Genomic DNA, 23,015 nt, shown 5'->3' with positions numbered 1-23,015 from the left:
CTCTGTCCTGCAGACATTCGCGGTGTAGCTCCAGGCCACAGCGCTCTATTTCGTCAGGGCGATCCTGCAGGCTTCTCGCCTAATCGTGCCCATTCCTCACGAGTGGCAATGGAAGCCTCTGTAGATCTTTTTCGCAGAATGTGGAGAGCCCCGTTGCAAGGTAGTTTCTTTCCTTCGTCGCGGCAAATGTTCCCCTTTGTCTGGCGTCGTCCGCTTTTCTCAACTCGGCCAGGGCCCCCGACTCGAGCTGGGACCCTCGGCTGTACCTACAGCTGGACGCTTGATGGATGCGGATGCTTTTTTCAGCTGCCCAGGCTTTCTCAGGCACGCAGGGCCTCACACACTGCTTCTCACATTGCCGATTCGGGTGAAAGCGGGCGGAGCCCCCGCAGGTGGGAAGCATCCACCTTCCAGCCGATGAGCACCGAACTTGAGAGCAAACCTGATGCGCCACAAGGGCGTCTCCAGATACGCTCAACGTCAGGAAGCTCTCTGCCTGCTCGTGAGCAAAGTGCGGACTCCAGCGGAGAAGCACACGACTCTACTCTGCCTTATTCTGACCGCCGTGGCGGCGAACCTCTCTCTGCAGCTGGAGATGCCCCCGTGTCTGCTCCTTCGCGTCTGCATTCTCCGCCCTCGTCTGCCGTCTCAGCCACTTTGCTAACACGCTACGGACCCTCGTTGGGCTTGTCTTCTGCGCTTGTTCCTACCCCTTCAGCTTCGTCTGGTTTTCCTCCTTTCTACAGTCTGCCTTCTGCCTCCCCGCTGTCTTCGGTCTTGCCATCCTTATCGCCTCCCTTGTTCCTCTCGACTCTGCTTCCGCTGCTCTCCAGTGCGCAAAACATCAAGCCGGAAACGCTCCGCCAGGCGCTCGTTGCCGCCTTCCTCGCGGCAGGGGCGCCTCCCTCGGCGGGCGCGCCCAGCGGCGTGTCTCCCGAGGTGACAAAACTGTACCTATCTTCCTGTTGTAGCACCGTTTCAGGATTCCTTGCCTCCCTTCTCGGCGCAAACGCCGCGGCTGCTCGGCTCGAGGACCCGCGAAACGTGGCTGCCCATGGCTTTGTGCACGGGTCGGACTCCGGCGCGTACCGGCGGACATGGGGCAGCGATGCCAGCCCCGCGGAGAAAGACTTTCGCGTCGAGCTTTTAGAGCTGCTCGCGCGCCGGCTGCTTGCGGCCCTGGCGACGGAGACCGATCCGCTGAGGAGGCGCTTCCAAGTCGCTGTCACCACGCTGCTTGTGGAGCCTGTAGAGTGGCAAACGTTCGACCCGGCGCTGTACAGAGCACGTCAAAAGGAGGTGAGGCTCCAGGGGGATCTCAGACAGAAAGGGCCAGCCCGCTGATGCACTCACGTCAGGTAATCCTACGCTGCCGATGAAGAGAGTGCTTCTTTCACTACACACTTATGCACGTCGATGCGCGCTGTTGTTGGCGCGCTTAACCACGCAGTCGTGCGTCTGGATTCTGTGAAGAGAACTCGTTGCGCCGAGCGCCACTGTCGCGTCGAGTCGCTTCGTTACGCTGATGCTGAGAGTTTTAGCCGACTGCGTATTTTAGGGAGCCCTGCGTCGGACTCGCGTACATCTGCCGGCGCTCAGACGTTGCCTCGTCGTCCTGGATTTCGTGCGCACTAGGACTGAATGCGTTCGCTTGTCTTGAGACATTTCGAGAAGCTTCCCGCCTCGGCCGTATCCCCCCCCTCCCCCCGTTTCTGAGCATGCGCGTTACCCTCCCGCTTTCTGCTCAGAGCACTAAGCGCAACGTCACCAGCAATCCGTCAGCCTTTCAGGCGTCCCTCTACGTCCCTACAGCTGCGACCGCGTCTCCATTTGCAGGCCCGAGCCCTGGGGCCGCCGGCGCGGGGGTCCCTGCGGACGCCAAGGCGGGAGCCTTCTTGGCGGCCGCCGCAAAAGACGGTGTGTCGGAGAAAGCGAGCCAGAAGACGCGACGGCGGCCGGAGGAAAGCACTCGACCGCCTTCTCCTTCCAAGCTGGAGGGAGCGGTATCGTATGTAGGCGAGGGACGGGACACGCGTTCCGCTGGAGGCGACCGGCCGTCTTCCGTGCCTCTGGAGTCCGCAGATATCCGCTTGCTTCGGGTCCTGTCGGAGCGCCTAGAGCAGCAGGGCCGCCTGCTGGAGATGCAGATGCGCCGCATCCAGACGCTGGAAAAGGTGCTCGCCTCTTTGGAAGACGGGACTCGTCTTCATGCTCGTGGAAGCTCGAACCCGTCTCTCTCCTCTTCTGAAGCGCCGCCCCCGTCTCTGGAGGCTCCGCCGTCATCCGCGGCTTCCGCAGGCCCGCAGTCGCTGTCTACGTCCCTCCGTGATGACTCGCCCGCTCCGCCCGCTGCTCGGGGCTCTTCTGCGGCGCCCGCCGAGCGACGCGAGAAGGTCCTGCGGGAGCGTTTGCTTCCCTCGACACCGCTCTGGCGCTTCTTCGCGTTTTCTACGATGCTGCTTCAGCTCGTCTCCGCCGCGTCTTTGCCGGCTGCACGGACGTTTCTGCGGCGGCTCCGGCTGCTGTTTTCGCGTCGCAAGCCATGCAAAGAGCCTGTCTCCACAGAAGTGCAGAGCGGCGCCTCAGGCGCCCACGACCACGCCCTTGGCTCGGCGCGAGGCCCTGACGCGAGCGGCGACACCGCAGGCGGCGGCTTGGCGGGGGCGCGCGCAGCCCCGAGGGCGCGATGCGGCACAGAAGCCGCAGAAAGCGGCCGAGATAGCGCGGAAAGGGCCGGCGGAGCCCTGAAGGCTTCAGCGGATCACGCAGGCCTGAGCGTAGGCCAAGAGGCGGGACCCTCTTCAAGCGGTGCACGCGTTGAGACGAGGGCGCGCAACGCCTTGCAGCGCTCGCTCGCGCCTCGCGTGGACGCCCCGAAGCACGACAAGCCCGTCGCCGTCAGCGGGGTGGGCGTCATCGACCAAGTTCTCAACGACGAGAGAGTCGCCTCGCTCATCGCGGACCGCATGTGCCGCATGCGCGGTGCCGCGTTGAAACTCATGCAGATGGTCAGGTGCGTAGACAGACAGGCTTCCACGTTCGCAGCTACACAGATACGTATTTTTGGGGATACTGGCATGTCATTTTCTGTCTGGCGAGGAATCTGGGCGGGCTACGCCGACACGGGCGCGTGTGCCTCGTGTTTGAGAGGATCAACTCGCCCCTATGTGAGGCTCTGCACAAGCAAAGAGCCACTGAAAGTCCACTGTTTTTTTGTCGCATACATATATTGATATGTATATATATCTGTATCTATTCATATGCTAATGCGGGGGGCGTGGTCTGCCTAATTTGTAGTTCCATATACAGCTATTTATATTTCATGTGAACAAGGTTACATCAATTGGATTTGAGCCTTTGGTATTATACAAACGCTATTACGGGTGTAAGTACTCGTTTTCACTATGGCGTCAGGTTTTCTCTTAGCCTATACGTATACGTGCCTATACATTTATATGTGTATATATATATATATATATATATATACGCACATATACACGCGGAGCCGCACCTCCAAGAGAAGTTTCTGTACACTGCTCCATGTACATTTTTGAGCGTCGCGAAACTTGAACAAGAATCGTCCAGCCCCCATTTCGCTGAGCGTCGGCGTGCAGCATGATTGAAGGCTCGCTTCCGCCGGTGTTGACCGAGGCTCTGAAGAAGACAAGGCAAGTCGAAAAGCTGCGTTTCGCCTCTCCCGCATCTGTGCGCGATCTCTTCAACGCGAAAGCACATCCCTCAAGAGCGTGTGGCTGGGCACGAGCCACGAGAGACGCTACGGGCGGCTCATATTGCTAAAATGTTTTTGCGTTTTCGCTTTTCTATAGCGCACCGCGCAGTCAAAATTTCTATCTGGAGTATCTTCGTTCGCCACTGGAGCTCTTCTGTGTCGGTGTCTCTTTCTCCCTTCATCAGGGACAGCGCGGATATCATGCCGGAGAAGCAGCTGACTGAGGTAAGTGAGCGAGCTTTCGTGTCTAGAGACGAACTCTGTTCGCTTCTGCATTCGCCGATCAGCTGTCACTTCACGTACGGCCACAGGCGTCACTGATGTGTTTCCCCTTTTATTTAGAGTGCTGCTTCCCCGTTTTGCTCCGCTTTTTCTGGCGTCTGCCTGCTCTCTTAAGCCTCGCCCGCCGACGCCGCGACGGGGAGATTTCCTTTCAGGATGTAGGCTTCCACGCTGAGCCCTGCACTTTGTTGCATGCGACGCAGACCCTCGTGCAAGAGCTAGGCCTTGACTGGCGACGTAACTTCGCTTCGTTTTCTCTCCGGCCTTTTGCAGCTGCGTCGATTGGCCAGGTGAAGGGTGTCTGGAATGCGACGAAGTACTTCTGTTATGCCTAGACGTATATATGTGAATATGTGGAGTACATATGTATTTATAAATGTATGCATATATATGCATGTATATATGTATGTATGCATGTATGAATGTATGCATGTACGTACGAGAGTACGTAATTCGTAGAGCTGCAGTGCTTGTCTTTGTCGTTCCTCCGTCGTGTTCACAACTGCGTTGGCTCATACTATATTGCCCCGGGACGTTTGCATTTTTCACCCTTCTGCGCCCGCGGGGCTGTCAAGACACGTCCACCGAATTGCGTCTTTCTGTTCTTTTCCATTCGCGCCGCAGGTGCATCGAGCGGCGCTCGCGGACGGCCAAGCTGTCGCTGTGAAGATCCAGTTCCCAGGTAAAGGCCGTCTCTCGCGCTCAGTTCACTTCTTTACAATTTACGGGTTTGTGCGTGCGCACGTCCTGCTCTGCAGCTCCGCAGGCAGACGCATGCGCGAATGTATATTCTGCGCAGGTCGCTCCCCCTGCACGTCTGCGTTCTCAGAGCAGCGTCTATTTCGCCTCGTTAACGTGTACGAATAAGTTCCTGCCTGTGGGACTTTGGATCAAAGGATTTGCAAGGAACTCTTATATGGCTGCCACAACTTCATTTTCAGCGTCCTGCATGCGGAGAGCGGCACTAGGCTTGCGCGTCTGCTGGGGGACGTCGCGCTATCCACGACTGGCGAGCTCATTCCTTCTCTTTTTTTCGGCGTTGAGTAGGGCAAGTCTCCAGTCGTGTTCTTCGTCTTTTTTCGCCTTTTTTTTCCATTTCTCCAGGCGTGGCGTCGTCGATTTCCGCGGATCTGCGGAACCTGAAGACGCTCGTGCAGTGGACGCGGCTGCTGCCCCGCTCGCTCTTCCTAGACGTCCTCTGCGATGAGATGCGCGCGGAGCTGCTGGCTGAGTGCGACTACAGCAACGAAATGGCGTTCTACCAGCATTTCAGGTGAGACTGGATAACAGCCGCGCGGTTTAGGGGAGGTCAGACGCGCCCCGGGGGGAAAGCAGAGAAACACTCCCCATTTGCGCACGGAGTCGTGTTTTCACATGTTGTGGCTGTGTCTCTGTGTCTTCGCATCCACTCACTCAAACTCAGGATGATACTTTTGATATCCCTGCTCAAACGGCTCTTCAAAGACATGATAAACTGTGGAGATGAATATGCATCTGTTCCTGTTTCAACGCAAACGCACAGTGTCTTCTCCGGGATAGATCCACATCCATTCTCATATCTGCATGTGGGGTGCGAGTTTTTAGAGCACGTAATTCCGCGTGTCCAACGGGCAACCGTGAAGTCGGTGAGTGAGGCGCCGACGGCTACTGCGCGAATAAAGTGGACTCTTTTCGACTTTCGGATTTTTCGCATGCGGGGATTCAGGCAGGTGCTGCACCGGGACTTTGGCAACGCGTTCTACGTGCCGCAAGTCTTTCCAAGTTGTTCTACAAAGAAAATCCTCGTCACCGAATTCATCAGCGGCGTACGCATGCGACGATCTCTGCCTGATGGATTACCGCATCTACGGGAAATATGCTCACGAATGAGTCCCTGTATATATATATATATATATATATATTTGTATACGTATATGTGTATACATATATATATCTATTTACGTTAGACAGTTCTGTACCTTAAAGCTTGAGTCGCGTGCGGCACATACACGTGCAAGCGCAGCTTTTGCTGCCAGCCGCTGACTTGCCGTCTGAAGAGCTCGCGCTCGCTTTTCCAACTTTCCCGCACAGTTGCGTAACCGCGTACACGTGTGGATTCGAATATGCATGCATGTCCACTCATGCACATTTATGCATACCTATGTATATTCTCACGGGGATGGGGCTATGGATGTGAGCAGTTTGCGTCTGCAATTCTTTTTCAGTTCCCTAGGGTGTAATGCTTGAGTTTTAAAACAACATCGGCGCGGATGTCGAAAGCGAGGTACCTATGGTTTGACGGAGTTTTCGCTTCAGAGAGGACGTGGCTTAGTTTTGTTGCTGAGTTGAATACCACGACTGCGAAAAGTTGTATCTCTGTGGTCTTTTTCTTCAGCTTTCTCTTGAAGAAGTTGGGCAGCAGATGTCGCAAGTGAGGCTCGCGGCGTCGCACCTTTGCCTACAGGGTTCGCAGCTCTGCCACCCACCCTAAACCCTCGCAAACTCAATGGGGCTCAGTGTGAGACAAGCGCGAATCACTAAGGAACTTCTACAGCGATCTGTGTGCAGATATCTTGACGCACCTCCCTGTAGTTTTCCTGCATTCGCAACCCGCGTGATGCCTTGCTTCTGCGTGCGCTGAGATGAGTTTCCGTTTTTTTTTTTTTTCGCTCTCAGGAGGTGCGAGACTCCCTCGCAGAGCGTCTCGTGCGGCTGGTGCTGGCTGAGATTTTCCTATATCGTCTCATGAATACGGTACGCGTCCGCGGGAGATCCCGGCGCAGGACAGAGCAACATGCCAGAGGGACGCAAGGCAGACGTGGAGCCACGCAAAGGTTTATGGTTCAGGGTTCGTCCTAAACGGCGTGGTGTGTCTCGCCCCTTCTCTGTTCGGCTTACGCGTAGGCGACCCACATGCATGGCTAACCGATGCGCGCCTTTGGTCTCTGCTTTGTTCCTCTTCTCTCTTTGCCGCGGGTCCCTGGGCGCTGCAAACGCGACGATAAACCCTAGACCCTGAAGGCGGCGACCTGTGCGACAGAAAGCCGTCCATGTGAAGGCCTCACCATTTCTGTGGGAGCATCGGTGACAGAGTCTGCGCCATCCTTGTGTTGCCTCGCAGGATCCGAACCCCTCAAATTTCTTCTATCTCCCTGAAAGAGACGCGCTCGCCCTCATCGACTTTGGCGCCGGTCAGTTTCTCAATAGCCCGCGCGTCGCTCTCTGTTTATGCGGGGCTTGGATATCCCCAGAAATATGCGCATATGCATATCTACGCATACGTCCATTTACATGCGCACGTTGGGATGTGCTGCGCGTACGTATGCTTGGCTAACGGGGGGGATTCGCCTAGTAGACAAGAATACGGCTCACGCCATCCACGTTCCTCTATGCTGCAGGAGGTGTTAGGGGCGGCCATAGCGATGCGCAGGTTGACGCGTTCGGAAGAGACCTGTAGCCGCGTAAATTACGTGCGTGGCGCGGTGCTCCATGTTGCTGTGCTGCGGTGTCGCTCTCGGGATACCTAGTCGCAAAGGTGTAGTGCCTGTGCTCATGGATGTTGTACTCTCCAGAGGGCCATACTTGTAGATATATATATATATATATATATATATATATATATATATATATATATATAGGACTGTGCCTTCGTATGTGTGTGGATGTATGTTTGAGTGAATATTGGAGTTTGCGACTTTGTGGACTTTTTCAGGCCGAATGTACGATGCGGCTTTCATCGACAAGTACCTGCAGCTGCTGCACGCCGCAGTCGAAGAGGTGAGCTGTTGAGACGAGAAAGAAAACAAGTCGCGAAAGCCAGACACAACAGATTAAAAAAACTAGCCGCCTTCCCCGTTATTTGCATCTTCAAGCCATGCATACCTCGTGGACGGAAATATATATATGCATACATATGTCTACATATATAAACATGTGCTTGAAATTGGTGTGTCCAGGTGTATTGCGTTCTCCTGGCTGCCGTCTCGGCTGGCGACGCGGTCTCGTGCACAGGGAGTCCGCTGCTAGCGAATGTGTCCATGTGTTGCGACGTGTCTATGAATATATGAAATAGATATGTAGAAAGATGTTTATACTCGTCTCCGTGTTGCTGTCTACTGCGGCGCCGATGCTTGCGTTGTGTCCGCGAGCGCGCCCGTCATATACTGGAACTGGTCTCGCCGACACGTCGCGCGCTTCCCCGTAACTCTGAGGCGTCATTCGGATTTTCGTTCCTTCACTCGTGGGTCTGCTGGCGCCGCGCTCTCATTTCACCTTACGAAAATGCTTGTTTTTCAGAGAGCGGAGGTCGTGAGGCGCCTCGCGGGCGAGCTCGGTTTCTTTGGGGGGAGTTCGTCGCCCGCGTTCCTGCATGCACAGGGAAACGTCTTCCTGGCCTTCGCGCTTTGCTTCCGCCCCCCTCCTGTAGGCAGCTCTGCAACACAATTGGAAAAAAAAGAAGAGGCTCGGTGAGAGGCCGGTGCGGTGGAGAGCTTGAGGCGAAGGGGCTATGGGAGGCGCGGAGGCCCCGAAGGACTCGCTCTCTGTCGCGCTATGGCGACATCGCCTTGAGGAGTAGCTCAAAAAGCGAGTCTTCGAGAGTCCTTCTCTTCGGCAACCGCAGAATTGCCCTTCTCTCAAGCCCCCCGCGTCTCCGCACACGTCCCTGTAGTGCCCCTTCCTCACCTCTTTTTGAGCAGAAAGACCGCCTGCGTCCGTGGAGTTCACAGGCGCTGTATTGTGCGGGACCGAAAAATCGCCTTTTTGAGTTACCCTTGCATGCGCGCGCGCCGCGTGGGGCGTCGGTGGCCTGAGCCTTACAAAGGGGGCTTTCTTTGATCGCCTTTGTTTTGTTCTTCTCCAGGCCGGCGCCTCTGGGCTCTACTCTTTCAAAGATTCGGAGATCTTTCCGCTGCTTCACAAGGAGATGCAGACTGTGATGAAAAACCGAGAGCGCCCTCCGCCCCCCGAGATCTACTCGCTCCACCGAAAGCTCGCAGGTGCGCAGCGAGTTGGTTATTCTAGCCATAATTACAAGTGGACGCATAGTACAAGCTTTGTGCGGGATGTGCACACAGTGGATAGCGGTGTATATATACATGCATAGCTACATATATATATATACATATATGGTGAGCACAGCGCGTCGCTGTTTGCTCATCCAGGCGCTGAGGTACGCATATCGCTGCTACAGGTGTTTGGAGGGCAGCACGTATTTGCTGTCTGTTGACGCGCAGGCAGCAGATGACGGGTCCGTTGGGATCCTAAATCTCAAGCATCTTTTTTTCGGCGCGAGAAAGAACTTCTGTTTTGTCTGCATCCTGAAGGCACAGCGTGCCGAAATATTTCCTGCAGTGGATATATATACTATTTAGAGTATATACGTGTCGAAGGATGCCCGTATTGCAGCTAGCTTTGTCGCGAATGTTGTGGACGCGGCGCTTCAGGCTGTTTTCTGCTCTGCGCTGAGATGAAGGGACGCGCTGACACCGCCAAGGTGAGAATCCTGGCCCATTTTAAATCTTCGCGCACTTGGGTTGTTTCCTTTTCCTACGTTTTTTGCATCCTTTTTGCTTCCTGTCTCTTTCGCGTCGTATGCGCCGCCGGTCACTCCTCCTCCTCCCCCGACACTTCTCCACTCGGTCGAGCGGGGACGCGACAGAGGTTTAGGTTTGGGGTGAACTTGTTGGTTTTCGCGAAGAGTCCCGTTGCAGCGTGTGCTTCTCCTTGATGCTGAGGTCGTTTTTCGTGTTTTTGTTTGATTTTCGCCGCAGGCCTTCCAACAGGTCATCGAGGCCTACCGCGCGCCGGACGGCGGCCCCTTCAGACCGGCAGAGGATGTCGAGAGCGCCGAATCCTAAAGTCACAGAGACGTGGATCCGAAGAGAGCTTGGTGTGCCTCATTTACCTTTCTATTCCCAGACTCCTTCTCAGTTTTTCAACCTCCTTGCCGTCTGCGCTGTTTCAATTTCTTCCCTTACGTGTCGTCTTCTGCTATATGGCTGAGTCTGGGCGTACTGTGGGGTGAGGCTCGCCGCAGGCCGCAGCGTTCCTTTGTCCAGTCTCATTGGTTTTTTGTTCCTTTTTTTCGTCCGACCCGTCCCCTTACAAGCTCTCTGGTTTTTCCGGTCCTCGGTTCTGCGTTTTCTCCCTCTCGTGTGCTGCTGCACGTGCTGGCGGCCCCTCTGTCTGCTTCGCTCGAGACTCTCGACATCTGACGCCTGAACTCGTCACCACTGGAGTATAGTCATGTTCAGCCGACTCGCGAAAATTTCGCGTTTTTCGCATGCACAGGCGCACATTTGCGGAGCGTAACGTCAAATGCGCGTTATGTAGAGATGCGCCATCCAGCAAAATACCCCAGTCCATGCAACAATATGTGTAGACGAATATATATATATATATATTTACATGTATACACAAGAATTCATATACAAATCTATCTGTAGGCATATGGAACATCATAAAGGAGGAGCTCGCGAATCGTCGTTAATCGCCGCCTCGTCGGTGTATCACTAAATATCGACGCCGGTGCCGCCGCTGAACGCTCTCGGCATCGGCATCCGGCCGCGCCGCTTGTCTGCAATCGTCCAGCCTACTGGCGCAGGCAGTGAGGGGGCCTTAGTGGGCCTGAGAGGCTGCGGAAGGTGTTGCTGGCAAGTCAGGCCGTGTTTCGTTTTTGTCACATTTTTACCGTAATGGTTGAGTGTAGATTAGCGGCTCAATGGCATGCAGAAGTCAGGCCGGACGCGAGTTGCGTCCGGCCCGTAGTCAGCTAAACGAAAAGAGAAAAACTCAAAGAGACTATTCAGAGAAGAGAACTGGCCGCAGTTGGTCCCTTCCCTAGACTGCGGAAGACACCCCGCGCCGCGAGCCGTGAAGCGTCAGACGGAGAAACAGACACAATCGCAAGGGGCCCGCGCAGAAGGCAACGTTTGCGCGCGGAATGCGTTTTCGAGACGCGTTTCCGTCCCGCGAAAATCCATGAACGCCTCCGCAAAGGAAACAAGTCGCGAAACGAAACTGAGTGCACGCGCGGGCAGGCAGCGCCCGCACCTTCGTGAGACTTCCTCCACGGCAGAGAGGCGCGACTACGCCGCGAAAAAAAATGCAGAAAAACAGGCACGAGGAGAGACAGCGAGAAGCGGAAGCAGACTGAAGATAGGCGCCACAGGGCCGCCTAGCCAAAGAGCGCGAGGAGGTCATCTTCTTCTCGGCCGCCAGCTCTGACGCCTCCGTCCTGTGGAAGAGCAAAAAGCGTCTCGTCGACCTGCGCGCCGCCCGCGCCTTCCGCGGCAGTAGAGGCGTTGGCGAGGAGCGACAGCAGCGACGGTAAGGAGGAAGCGCCTGGAAAAAAAAAACAAACGCAGCGACTTGCCCTCCATGGAAAATGAAGGAGAATCACGCAGAGAGGGCGGGAAGAAGAAGAGACCCTAAACCCTAAACCGCCGAGACCGGCGCAGGGCGCGGAAAAGAGCGCGGAGAGGAGACGAACCCTTCAAGAAAAAAGGACGAGGGATGACGGCGTCGCAAGTTGGAGAAAGGAAAAAGGTACAGTTGCTCAGCGATGGTGAAGACGCAGGGATACGCGAAGAAGAAATGGAGAGGGCTATTGAGAAGCAGTTCAAGCGAGTGGGAGCCGCATCGGCGCCGACTAGAAACCCAAAGAAAGCGACCGAGACGCACCAAGCCCTACCGCCAGAGAAGAAGCGGACGAAAAACAGGACGCACGGTGACCGGAGCGCTGTGTTTCAAACGGCGAAAAACGAGGTTTGCCTTACTCTGGTGGGGCGGGACTGAGGGAGGTGGCGGAAGGGCCTTTAGAGCTGAGTCAGCGAGACGCTTCGGGCGCGCGGAGTCGCCCTCGTCCTCGCTTTCTTCCGACGAGGAAGACCCAAGCGCGCGGTTGTAGTGCAGCGCCGCGTTAATTTTACCGTGCATCTGAAAAAAACACTCGTAGTCTCGCGCCCCCTGATTGTCTCTTTTCGCTCTAAAATCTCTTTCTTCACGCGGATCTGGTGCTTCAAAAATGGATCGACCACACTCTGGATTTTTCAAATATTTTTTGCTCCTAAACCCCAACAGCCACGCGAAGGCCTCCACAGGCACGTTTATGCGCAAAACAGCACCAGAAGGGAAACTAAAGGCAGTCTGCACTCTCTCGCCTCACAATTTCGCATGCATGGAAGCCAGAGTGTCTTTTCACACAAAGATCATCTCTGTAAATAGAGGCCCACGGAACGCACAGTGAGAAAGGATAGAGCCGCGCAGATAGGCATTCGGGTGAAAACACTTACGTCTTCATAAGCCTCGATGGTCAGTTGACGCCGCCGATTCAGCGCAGCCTCGACCTGCAGGCGAAGAACATCAAGACAGGCGAGGCTTAATGAGTTGCATAAAGCGGGCATCGTGCCTCAAGAACTCAATCATGAATCGAGAAACAAGAATACATAAAAACATTTAGCCATACAGGTACATAGATAGATAGATACAGATATGAAGAAATAGATCGATAGAAATGTAAATAAATATACATCGATTGAGAAAAGTTGATGTTGTATGCGTGGGCCGCTGGACGCACAGACAATTCTGCACGCAGTTGAGAATAAATGGAACCTCACTTTCTCGGGGTAGCGCCTTTCTTCTATTTTTAGTTTCAGCTTCAGCTGTTTGTCGGTCACATGCGGAAGCAGCGTGCGCACGAGGAGGAGGTCAGTCCCGTACTGCTCCAACGCGGCGTAGAACCTAAGTCGAAAACCGCAAGGGAGAAAAGAAAAAAGAAAATATAAGGGATTCAGTCTCAGCGCGGTCGGAAGGCAGCGAAGACACTGGAAGCACCTGCGAGGACGGTTGCCTTTCAACGCATCGCATCACGACTACGAAATTCCAAGATTCAGTTTTCTTGAAGCACCACGCCATACGAAAGAAAAGCAAAACGGTGCGTGAAGTCGTCTTGCGAGCCCCGCCCGCAGAAGCTGACGTATATCATTATTTCAACACATCTATGCACCTATGTGTGTGTGGGTGCATGTCCGGTTCGACTAACGCTCCATCCGCAAAATCTGAAGCAAACAAGGCAAACGTGAACAGACACCTCCTACGCCGTACAGCATTCTCATCGTGTCAACAGCCTCGCATAAATATAATATAAAATACACATAAAAAAATAAATATATATAGGTGCGTTTATGTATCGCGGCGCACAGAACGCCAACGTGTGAGACGGGTGTTGGCCTGGAATCTGCCCTGGGAGCTGGCAGGACCTCCCGCCGGCCCGGGGCGCCCGCCGGTCGTTGCGCGCCTCTTCTTCGGCGACGTGTACGGAGGAAGGAAGAATCAACAGGCGAGCACGTACCTCTGCGTTTCCTCTGGAGTCCACTTTTTCCCTTTCGTACTCTTGTAGGCGCCTGCGTAGGGCTGCAGGGAGAGACTGTTGACGCCCCCCGCGCCGCCCTCCTCCACAAGACGCCTCCGACCGTTGAAGAGACACACACACGGCGCAGCCTGGCCGCCGATGCCGTCGAACAGGCCCAGACTGGCGCCGCATCTGCCGCGAAAGAAAGAACAAAACCACGCACTCGAGGTGGCGCGAAAAGGAGAAAGATGCAACACATCGGCCTCAGCCACGGCAGCCGCGGCGAGGAGGTCAAAGGGCTCAAAAAAGCTTGCAGCCCGCGACACAACCACGCGCCGCACACACAAACACACGCAGGAATAGAGAGCGTGGGAGAGATATCCACATAGAGATAAAGACTTGAATATAAATACAGAACACAGATGTAGATAGAAACATATCCAGGCACACACAGGTAGACAGATATATATATATATGTATGTCTATATATGTAAATATGCAAGCGTGGGAATACATGCACTGGCGTAATGCGCAGCAGTGCGTCCGCGCACCCCTCGGGCGCAGGGTCGGAGCTCGAAGTTTCTGTTCCCCTCACGTGCATGCGTGCTGATCGATCTCTTCGCCTCCACCCTCAGCCATGACGAGCTGGCCGTCGGCGTCGAGCCTCAGGGCGGGGGCCGCCGAGCTTCGCGCAGGCATCTCGAAGAGCGCGCTGAGATCTTTCTCTGCGGTGCCCTCGACCTCCTCTCTCCCTTTCTTCTGCTCGGGAGACGCCGGCGAGAGAAGAGCAGTCAGCATCTTGTCCGCGCTGCTCGACGTCTTCTCCTGCCTCAGCGCCGCAGTCGACGACGACGGCGGAGAAAAGAGAGAACCCAGCACGAGGTCAAGGGACTGAAAACAAAGAAACGCCCAGACACCTCGTAATGGTGTATCATATACCTGCGCACGCAAGGCGAAACCTCCGCTCCCCCCCCATGCGACGCTGATGCACCGAGCCGCCTGTACGCCGCTAACCCCCACAGAGGAAAAAACATTTAGACACACGTCTTTGAGCACATGTCGCAGACTCCGAATGAAGAGAATGAAAGAACAGCAACGGCGCCGACACGTCAACTGAAGCGGATGATGAGGCAGCGGGCGTGCTGTCGAGAGGCTCCAGCGCGCAAGAAGGAAAACAAAGTCAACCTCGTTCGCCTCTCCGCTCTCTCTCTCCCTCCACGCACAGTGAACGCTTCTGGTGTCGCCGTTTGAAGTCCGGAGCGCTCTCGCTGTCCATGAGCGCCCGCAGCTCTCTCTCACCTCTTCGGCGGCGTCGCCCGGCCTTTCAGAGTCCGTGCCAGGCTCCTTCCTCGCCTTCTTCGAGGTGTCTCCTTCGGCACCGCTCGTCTGCGAACCCGGAGCCCGCCGGCGCTTGTTGCGCTGAACGAGATCCCACAGCGTCAGCGGACCTGAAAACGAAAAACCGATATTACGAGAGAGAAATCCTACGCGAGAAAGGCCAGGCCAACGAGCAGAGAGAGCTTTATCACGTCCTTGAAGACATAGAAAACACCGAGACGAACAGTCTGCTCGACTCTCCCGAGTCTCAAACAGCCGGGCTCCTGGGCTGTGTCGCCCAGCCGCCGCATAGATGCACGCACATCCCGTCGCAGGGACGCGCTAACACGTTTGTCAGCGACTAAGAAAACGAAAGAGAGAGACCTCATACCACGCTCTGGGCGCATGAAGCGCACAGGGGAGGTCCGACTCTGCTGGCGTATCCACGAGACAAAAGGTACTCCAAGCCTGACCGCGGCGGGCGTTCGCTGCCGCTGGCGAGATGAGGGCGAGTGTCCCCCAGAGTTTACCTTCATCTTTCTCAACAATAGCGGCTGGCGGAATGAACAGCTGCGCGAGCTCCTTTCCTTCTTCTCTGCGTCGCCGCGCGCGCCCGGAGGCTCTTCGTCTTCCGGAGGCCGCAGGCGGACTCTCCCTTATGCTCGCGCCTTCTACGCTGTCTCTCTCCTCCCGACCTCCGCGCTCCACTCGGTCGTCGCGCGTCTCGCGGGCCGCCGGCTGCGGCCTGCGGCTGTCTGAGTCGCTCTGGCGTGGAAGCGACGGCAGCAAGTCGGGCGAGAGCTGTCTCGCGGCGGCTCGCCTCGAGGGCCCTGCGGCGCGACGCTCGCGCGCGCCAGGCACGAAGTCCTCGTCGCTCGAAGCGTCTTCATCGCCTGACAGAAAAGAACCGAGCTACCCTTGCAGCTGAAGCGTTTCGCCGCCGCCGCGGAGGCGGAAAGGAGATCTCAGAGAAGCGCCTCGAGGAGAAAGAGCGACCGGAGGACACACTCAGGACACGGAAGCACGCAGATACGAGACAGACGTTGAGGGCGCCAGGCGAACGGAAGTCGCCGAAACGCAAGCAGAGCAAACACAGGAAACGAAATAGAAGCGGGGAATGCAGGCACAGTGGCGCACGGAGGCGCACAGCGCAGGCGACCTCACAAAAAGAAGACATGGGACGATCGGACCCAAGAGAAGGCAGCGAGGAAGGAAACACATGAAGAGCATACACGCGAGGTTCGTGCGGCTGAAGAAGTCTGTGAACTTACTTTCTTCCTCCCAACTCTCCTCATCTTGATCATCGTCTTGCTCTCGTCGAACGCTTTTTCGCTCGCGCAACGCACGCGGCCCCGTGAGCCTCGCAGGGCGCGCTGCCGTCGTCTCCTCTTCTTCCTCTTCATCGTCTCCCTCCTCTTCATCTGCGTCATCTCCTTTATCTTCGTCTTCTTTCTCTTCGTCGGTTTGCATCTTTTGCTCTCCTCGGCGCGACCGCCTCTCTCGAGCGGCTTTGCCCTGTCGCGCTTCCGAGTTTTTCTCGACCGCCTCGTCGCTTCTGCTGGCTTCCTCGCTCTCGTCACTTTCTTCTTCGTCTGCCGCGTCCTCCCGCTCCTCTCGGAGTCTCTTTCCCTGCGCGTGTCTGCACCGGTCTGGCCTCAGCGTCCTCCGGCCCTCGCTGCCCGCGAGCGACGCCGGCGGTGACGCGCTGTGCACTCCTTCTGAGACGAAGAAGTGCGGCGTGGCTCGTTCTTGCAGACACTCGCCTCTGGCGCCCTCCTGCCCGTCGCGCCCGCCTCCAGTCTCTGCCTCGAAATCGAGCTTGAGGTGGTAGGAGACGTCCTCCGGCGGATACGCGGCGAGACCCGACAGGCCGGGCGCAGAAGCCGCAGGCTTTGGGGGGCCGCCCTGCTGCTGTGGATACGCCGCCGATGACGGAAACGGCGCCGACGTTGACGGTGGCGTCTGCTTCTGAGCGAGATACGCCTCCTCCTCGCGCCTCCGCCACGACATCTCTGGCGTCGAGACGCCGTGCCCCGGGGCCTCGCGCCCCCCAGCAGCGGGCGCCTGCGAGGAAGGGTAGTACATGCGCCAGTCGTTCACCCGGTCGGAGTCTGTGGCAGCCTTCCGCACGCCTCCAGCGTCCTCCCGCGCTCGCTCGCCTCCTCTCGCTGTGCCAGAGGTCTCCGGCGCGCAGGCAGAGGCTGAGGAGGCGAACCCCGGCGCGGGCCTGGCGCGCAAACCCGCCTCGCTGCCGTCGCCTCTGGGCTTCTTGAACGGGGGCTCCAGGGCACCGCGCGCCTGGCGCGCGCCGGTGTCTCCTTCGTCCCGCCGGCCTGGGGCGAACGCGCCAGGCCCCAGGCCCTGCAGCGACGCGGGAGGGGCCTCCGCGGACGCCGACACGCCGGGTGCCGAGGACAGAGAAAACGCTTGCGCCAGCGCAAACGCGTCCGCGCGTCCGGCGTCGAGGGGGTCGCCCTCCCGTCTCTCCAGAGAAGCGTCGGGCGCGAAAAACCCACCGCCGGGCCCGAAGCGCCCCGCCGGCGCCGCAGGGTGGGAAGACCCCAAGGCGGGGGCAGACGCCGAAGGGGACGGCGAAGTGCCCGCAGAGGCGTAGGCCGGAGACGCCTCCGGAGTCGAAGACGAGGCAGCAGAGGGGGCAGGGGGAGCAGAGGACGCGAGGCTCGATGGCAGCGCCAGCGCGCCCCCCTGCGGAGGGTGGCAGTAGGTGGAAGTCTGCTGACCCCCGCCAAGGGACGCAGAGAACGTGGAACTGGCATCGGAGTTGATCGAATCTTGCTTTCGAAACGGTTCGTGCTCCTTCTGCGCCTGGAGAAGCTTTTCTTCGTGCTCGCGGCGCCAGGCCGCGTTTGCCTCCTTCGCGCGCTGCTGAAAAATCTTCTTCTCCTCCGGAGAGACCTGCCGCCACCTGAGACAACAGAGTCAGCGCGTGCGCATGCAAGGCCTCTGTGAGCCTCCTAATCGTTAAACTCCAGACCTCACACGGTTGAACCGGCTTAAAACGCAGACACGCCGGCGGCAAAAAATGAAAAAGACTCGCACTGATGCATGCCTCGGGTCCACGCAAAAAGAAACATGCACGCGCAGAGAGGCAGCCCTTTTGTGTTCGTGAGAGGCAACTGGAGTCGCGAAACCCAGACAGAGCGCGCCCGCGCGTCCATGTAGACTTCTCGGCTTTAGCCCCAAGCCCGGCAAAGGCGTAGGTATATGGATGCACCCGACACACTCACGCAGCTACGTCCAGATAAGCATGCGAACTCTATTCGTCTTTTTGTGCCCACTTGTCTCCGATGAAGGTGTTTTGCTCGCTGAGGGAGGAGCCGCACTCGATGCCTTCCTCCTTGCATTTCTGTCGCATCTCCTTCGCGAAGAAGGTAAAGGCTGTGTAGCCGCGGCCGCTCTTGCACTGCCCACCCTCGCCCTTCTTGCCGCCGCCCGAGCGGCTCTTCTTCTTCGCCGCTGCGTCCGCGCCGAGCGCCGCGAGCCCGCCGTCAGCAAGCGGCGCGCGCGCCAGAGGGCCCTGTCCCGAGAGCGCGCCCGCAGGAAACTGGCCTGCGAACGCAGACGGAAACTGCTGAGGCAGTTGCGCAGCAGAAAACTGCGCCTGGAGATACCCCTGGAGCGCCGGCGCGCCCCCGTGGGGCCCCGACAGCGGCGAAGCAGAGGCCGCCGGCGGCCCCGAGGGAAGCTGCGCCCCGTGGCCGCGGCCCGACGGCAACCCGTCCGCCGCAAAGGCGGCGCCCTGGGGCAGGGCCGCCTCCGGTGAGCCCAGAGCGGCCCCTGGGCAGCTCGCAAAGGGGAGAGACCCGTCCAGCTGGCCCCCTGCGCGGGCCGTCCCGGTCGCAGGCACGCCGCCAGGCGCTGCGGGTGCGCCTGGACGACCGGACCCTGCGACGAAGGCAGGCAGCTGCAGCTTGCCTCGTTCGTCGTCAGTCCCGACGAGGGCATACAGGCCCCCAGCGGTCGCTCCCGGTGCGTTTAGCGGTGCGGCGAACGGCGCGAGAGGCGGCGCGACCGCACTGGAGGCGCCGGCAGGCAGCCCGCTGAAAGCCCCTGCTCCCGGAGCCTGCGTGCGAAGGCCCTGCGGCGCCCCGGTCACCGCCGCGGCGCCCTGAGCGGCGACAGAACTCGCGGTCGCCGCAGCAGCTTCGGCTTGTGCGCAATTTTCCTTCGCTTCGGCTCGCTCCTTGGCTTTGCGAATCTCCTCTTCCTTCTTCATGCGCAGTCCAGCCTGCCGATTCAATTCCTCCGCGCGCCGGCCCCACTCCGCCTTCTTCTCCTTGCTCAGTTGGTGCCAGAAGCGGGCCACGAAGGACGTCTGCTCGGGGAGTGTCTCGCCCTCCAGAGTGCCCTCCTGCTGCAGCTCCGCGCGCTTCTCCTTCGCAAATAGAGCCCAGCCGCTCATGCCCATGCCCTTCCTCGAGGGTTTTTTCGGCGCCGACGCCGCCTTGGCTGCGCCCGCCCCCGGCGCGCCTGCCCCAGCGCCCCCCTTGCCGTCTTCGCGTGCTGCGCCCAGCGCACCCGCGAGCGGCATCGCTCCGACGCCGCCAGCCCCTTGGGCGACGACGAGCGCGCTCGCAGGCCCCGCCGGTGGCAAGAGTCCCAGGGCCTGCGGGGCCCCGAGGGCGCCCGGGGCCGCAGCCGCAGGCAGGGCCTGTCGCGCGGCCGCGAGGGCCTCAGAAAACTGCTGCGAGAGCGAGAGAAAGAGGGGCGTGTTGGTGAAGGCCTCTTGGTCTTTGAAGCTCCTCCAGACGCGCTCTTCGAGGGCCTCCGCGGAGAGCTCGCCGCGCTGCGCCTGCTGCGTATGTAACTGCAACTGCAGGAGCAGCAGGCGCGGCAAGTACGAGAGGTGAGGCAGCAGCAGGAAGACGCCCGTCGTGAGGCGGGGCGCCAGTTGGGCGAGGCGCAAGAGCGCCGCGCGCCCCGCCGCGACCGCGTCCGCCTGGCCCTCCGCGGTCGCAGCTTCGGCGCGCTGGGCGCGGGCCAGACACTGCAGGATGCTCAGGGGCGAGGGCCCCGCGAGCTCCGGAGGGAGTGGAGCCGGCGCCCCGCCCCCCAGCTCCACAAGCGCCTGGGAGGTGCCGTTCCCGCCCAGCGACGCGGCGACAGCCGAGGGAGCGACGGGGGCGTCGGCGGTCTTCCCGAGTTTCTTGATCAACGGCGAAGACGCCAGAGCGGATGATGGAGCAGCGCCCGCCGCGGGCTGAAGGAAGTATCGGCGCTGCTGGCGGTGAAGCACCGAAATATCCGCGAGCACCTCGGCGAGAAGCACTTGCAGAAGCTGTTGCTTCACGGCGCGAGGCTTCGAAGAGACGAGGAGATCCGCCAGCTCGTCGTCGCGGCGCTCCAGCTGCCTCAGCAACAACGCCAGAATGCGCTCTTCACGCAGCTGATGCGCGGCGTCAAGAGATGCCGCAGACAGCGAGGCAGAGGGCGAGGCAGAGGCTGCGGCTCCTGGCGCACGGGTCCCCGAGGAGGGCGTGAGGAGCCCCAGCGGCGACGGAGGCGTCGCGCGCGGGAAGTGTTCGCTAAGGAGGTCTCGGAGGGTGCGCAGGAGCATGGCACGCTTCAGCTGCCTCTGAACTTCCTCTGTCTCCGCTTCCTCCTCAGCCTCCAAGAAGCGCAGCAACGCCGCGTTCTCTTCAAAATCCTCCTCGTGCTCGCCGCGGGCACCGGCCGCGCCAGGAGCCGCGCCACGAGGCGCTTCGAACGCCTCGGGCGCGGAGAGTGGAAGCGACGCCACGCCGGCGACCGCCTCTGAACCCTCGCTCAAAGAGTCCCCTCCGATCCCCGCCTTGAACACAACTGCAGAGGCTAGAGGGTCTCCGGGTGCATCTGAAGAAACGCGAAGAAAAGGATACCACGCACGTCCGCGCTCCAGGCACGCATTTAAAGGGGGCCTACACGTAAACTCATATATACATATATATATATATATAGTGTTCACAATTATATTCATGCATATATATATATATATATATATACCTATATATGGGATGTATGTGTGCACCATATGTACGTATATATATATATATATATATATATATATATAGAGAGAGAGAGAGAGAGAGAGAGAGAGATACATACAGGTGGATATACAGATATATAGGTACATAACATATAGACAGGTATATATATATATATATATATATATATTCATATATATGTGTTCTATTTGTACATCATACATATATATATATAGCTAGATACATACAAGTAGATGTACATATATACCTACATATATATACACACATGAACATATAAGCGTACGCATTGCGTGGCGCGTTCCTCACCGCTCAGGCTGTGGAGGTCCTGTCTGGCGGCGCTGTTTGCTTCTCTTCTGCGTTTTTCTTCGTCCGGAGATGTCTCCTTCGCGCGCTCGGCCTCGAGGATTTCAGCTCTCGCGAGGTCTCTGGCGAGCGTCCGCAGCACACTGCGGAGAACTGCGTGCGCGGCGGCGCTCGTGCGCGCGGACAAGTGAGGCATAATAACGTTTTTTTCGTTTTCTGGCCAAGAGGAGGTCTTCGTATCTGAGATGGCGTCTCCCGCCTCCTCCTCCTCTCCCTTCTTCACTCGTTGCGCGTGCTGCGTCTCGCCCGCCGGCGTGTCGCCTTCTGCGCCGTCGGAGTTCGCGGCGGCGGCCGCTTCGCGCGTGGCGACCCTGCCTCGCCCCAGCCCCTCCGCAAGACTCTCGAAGGCGCGCTGGCCCGCTCTGAAGACCTGGAAGAGTTCGCTGTGCTGTCTCCGGGCCGCAGCGGCCTCCGCCCCGAGCGCCCGAAACGCGGTCGGCTCTTCTCGCCGCGAGGCCCGCCGCGTCTCTGCCGCGAACGCCCGCAGCAGCAGCGTCTCCTTCTCGCATGCCAGCGCCTCCGCCGCCGCTTCCGCGCCACCAGGCGAGCGCGAGGACGGAGACGCAGCGCCGGCGGAGGCCCGTGAGGGCCTGGAGGCGAACGCCGTCGCCACCGAGAGCAGGGCAGACGAGGCAGGCGGCGTGGTAGACGCGTCGTGCGGCAGCGCGGATGCGAAGACGCCCTCTCCCAGAGTGGAGGAGAGCGAGAAGGACAGCGGATCAAGCGCGAGCGGGCACAAGGACGCCACCGACGCGCTGGGATCCAACGGGAATGCCTCCTCGACGCCGCCTACGCACACACAACGAAAACCCACAACCACGCATGCCTAGCTGGGCACGTATTTGCTGACTACGTCTTACACGGATTCTCCACGCGCAGAAGGACGGAAAAGGTGTCAGCGGCCGGCGCAGTCGCTGCTGCATCCCGCGCCAATTGGTGCACAGCGAAGCAGAGAGGGAAAAGTATCTTCTAATTCACATCTACGTGTTCAGGTGGAGACAGATGAACCTAGATATATGCATGCAGACGTCGGGAACGCCGGCCAGACAGCGGCGGGGCATAGGGACGCCATAACTCGGCAGCCAAGGGTAATCACGGAGCGAGAGTTGAGAGAAATTGGAATGTAAAAGTGCCCTCCATGTGAAGCTCGCCTTCGCACCTCGAAAGGGTTCTGCCTGGAGGAGCGGGACGAACCGCAAAGGAAAATCTTCGCCGCTCGGCCGGCAGCCTAGGGCGGCGCCGCCTTGCGTCAAAGTGCAGCCGCTCGCCATCGTCGCTGCAGCAGGGCAGAGCGCGAAAAACGGCGAGAACTCGGGGCGCTCCTCAGCACCCGCGGTTGGGGCGGGGTCGGCCCCGGCCCGCCCCCACGAGCGAAGCGAAGCGAGGGATACTGAAGGCGGTCGCGACGCAGCCGCAGACGCCGCGGAAGGTGAAGCAGCAGCCTCAGACGGCTGCGGCGGACTGCCGGCGCCGCGAGGCCTGGTCGCCGCTTCGCTTGCTTCGCTTGCCCCGCGAGACGCGCTAATGGACGCATACGGGCTCGACAAGGCGGCTAGCGGGGTAAATACATCGGCGGAAGGACGCGAAGGCGAAGCGCCCTCGCCGTCTCGCCCGCGCGTGCATCCATCCTGGAGGGGCCGCGCCCGAGTGGCGTACTGTGTCGCCTGCGGCGCTGGAGGCTGAGGAAGGTCGTAAGAGGAAAACAGGGGGGCGGCCGAGGTGTACGCCAAATCGCCGCCTTTCTCGGGGTCAAAGAGTGCGGTAGGAGAGGGGTATGTGGGAGCAAGCGAAGAAAGGGACGCAGAGACGCCGGAAGACTGCGTCGGTGCCCCCGGCGCATCGTCCATGTTGGTGAAGAAACAAGGTTGAGAAGGAGACGCGCCTGGTGTCATGCTGCTGATGGGTGCGAAGAAGGAATTCGGGGGAGAAGAAAAGGACGCAGGTGCCGCGAGAGACCGACAAGACAGCAGGAAATCCAGGTCCGCAG

General features: G+C 58.7%; 2 protein-coding genes across 2 annotated transcripts; one reads left to right on the top strand and one right to left on the bottom strand.

Moving 5' to 3' along the window:
- Positions 1 to 417: 417 nt before the first annotated feature.
- On the top strand, positions 418 to 9,849 carry BESB_065290 (ABC1 protein; the record flags this gene model as incomplete). The annotated part of the gene is made up of 16 exons (XM_029364923.1): positions 418 to 1,299; positions 1,749 to 3,013; positions 3,615 to 3,668; positions 3,916 to 3,955; positions 4,216 to 4,302; positions 4,637 to 4,694; positions 5,117 to 5,285; positions 5,718 to 5,817; positions 6,387 to 6,422; positions 6,668 to 6,745; positions 7,113 to 7,182; positions 7,704 to 7,768; positions 8,288 to 8,413; positions 8,853 to 8,988; positions 9,436 to 9,485; positions 9,763 to 9,849. 16 exons carry the CDS (start codon positions 418 to 420, stop codon positions 9,847 to 9,849), a joined length of 3,303 nt encoding a protein of 1,100 aa, XP_029218506.1.
- Positions 9,850 to 11,168: 1,319 nt separating this feature from the next.
- Positions 11,169 to 22,875, bottom strand: BESB_065280 (Myb family DNA-binding domain-containing protein; the record flags this gene model as incomplete). Its single annotated transcript, XM_029364922.1, has 12 exons — positions 11,169 to 11,335; positions 11,770 to 11,929; positions 12,286 to 12,339; positions 12,610 to 12,733; positions 13,344 to 13,535; positions 13,939 to 14,234; positions 14,643 to 14,791; positions 15,191 to 15,553; positions 15,932 to 17,586; positions 17,960 to 20,513; positions 20,972 to 21,817; positions 22,188 to 22,875. The coding sequence occupies 12 exons, from the start codon at positions 22,873 to 22,875 to the stop codon at positions 11,169 to 11,171; spliced, it is 7,248 nt and encodes a 2,415-aa protein (XP_029218505.1).
- Positions 22,876 to 23,015: the final 140 nt, after the last annotated feature.

Source organism: Besnoitia besnoiti, chromosome VI, assembly GCF_002563875.1.
Source record: "Besnoitia besnoiti strain Bb-Ger1 chromosome VI, whole genome shotgun sequence".
Classification (NCBI taxonomy): domain Eukaryota; phylum Apicomplexa; class Conoidasida; order Eucoccidiorida; family Sarcocystidae; genus Besnoitia; species Besnoitia besnoiti.
This window is presented reverse-complemented; position numbering and strand designations above follow the sequence as displayed.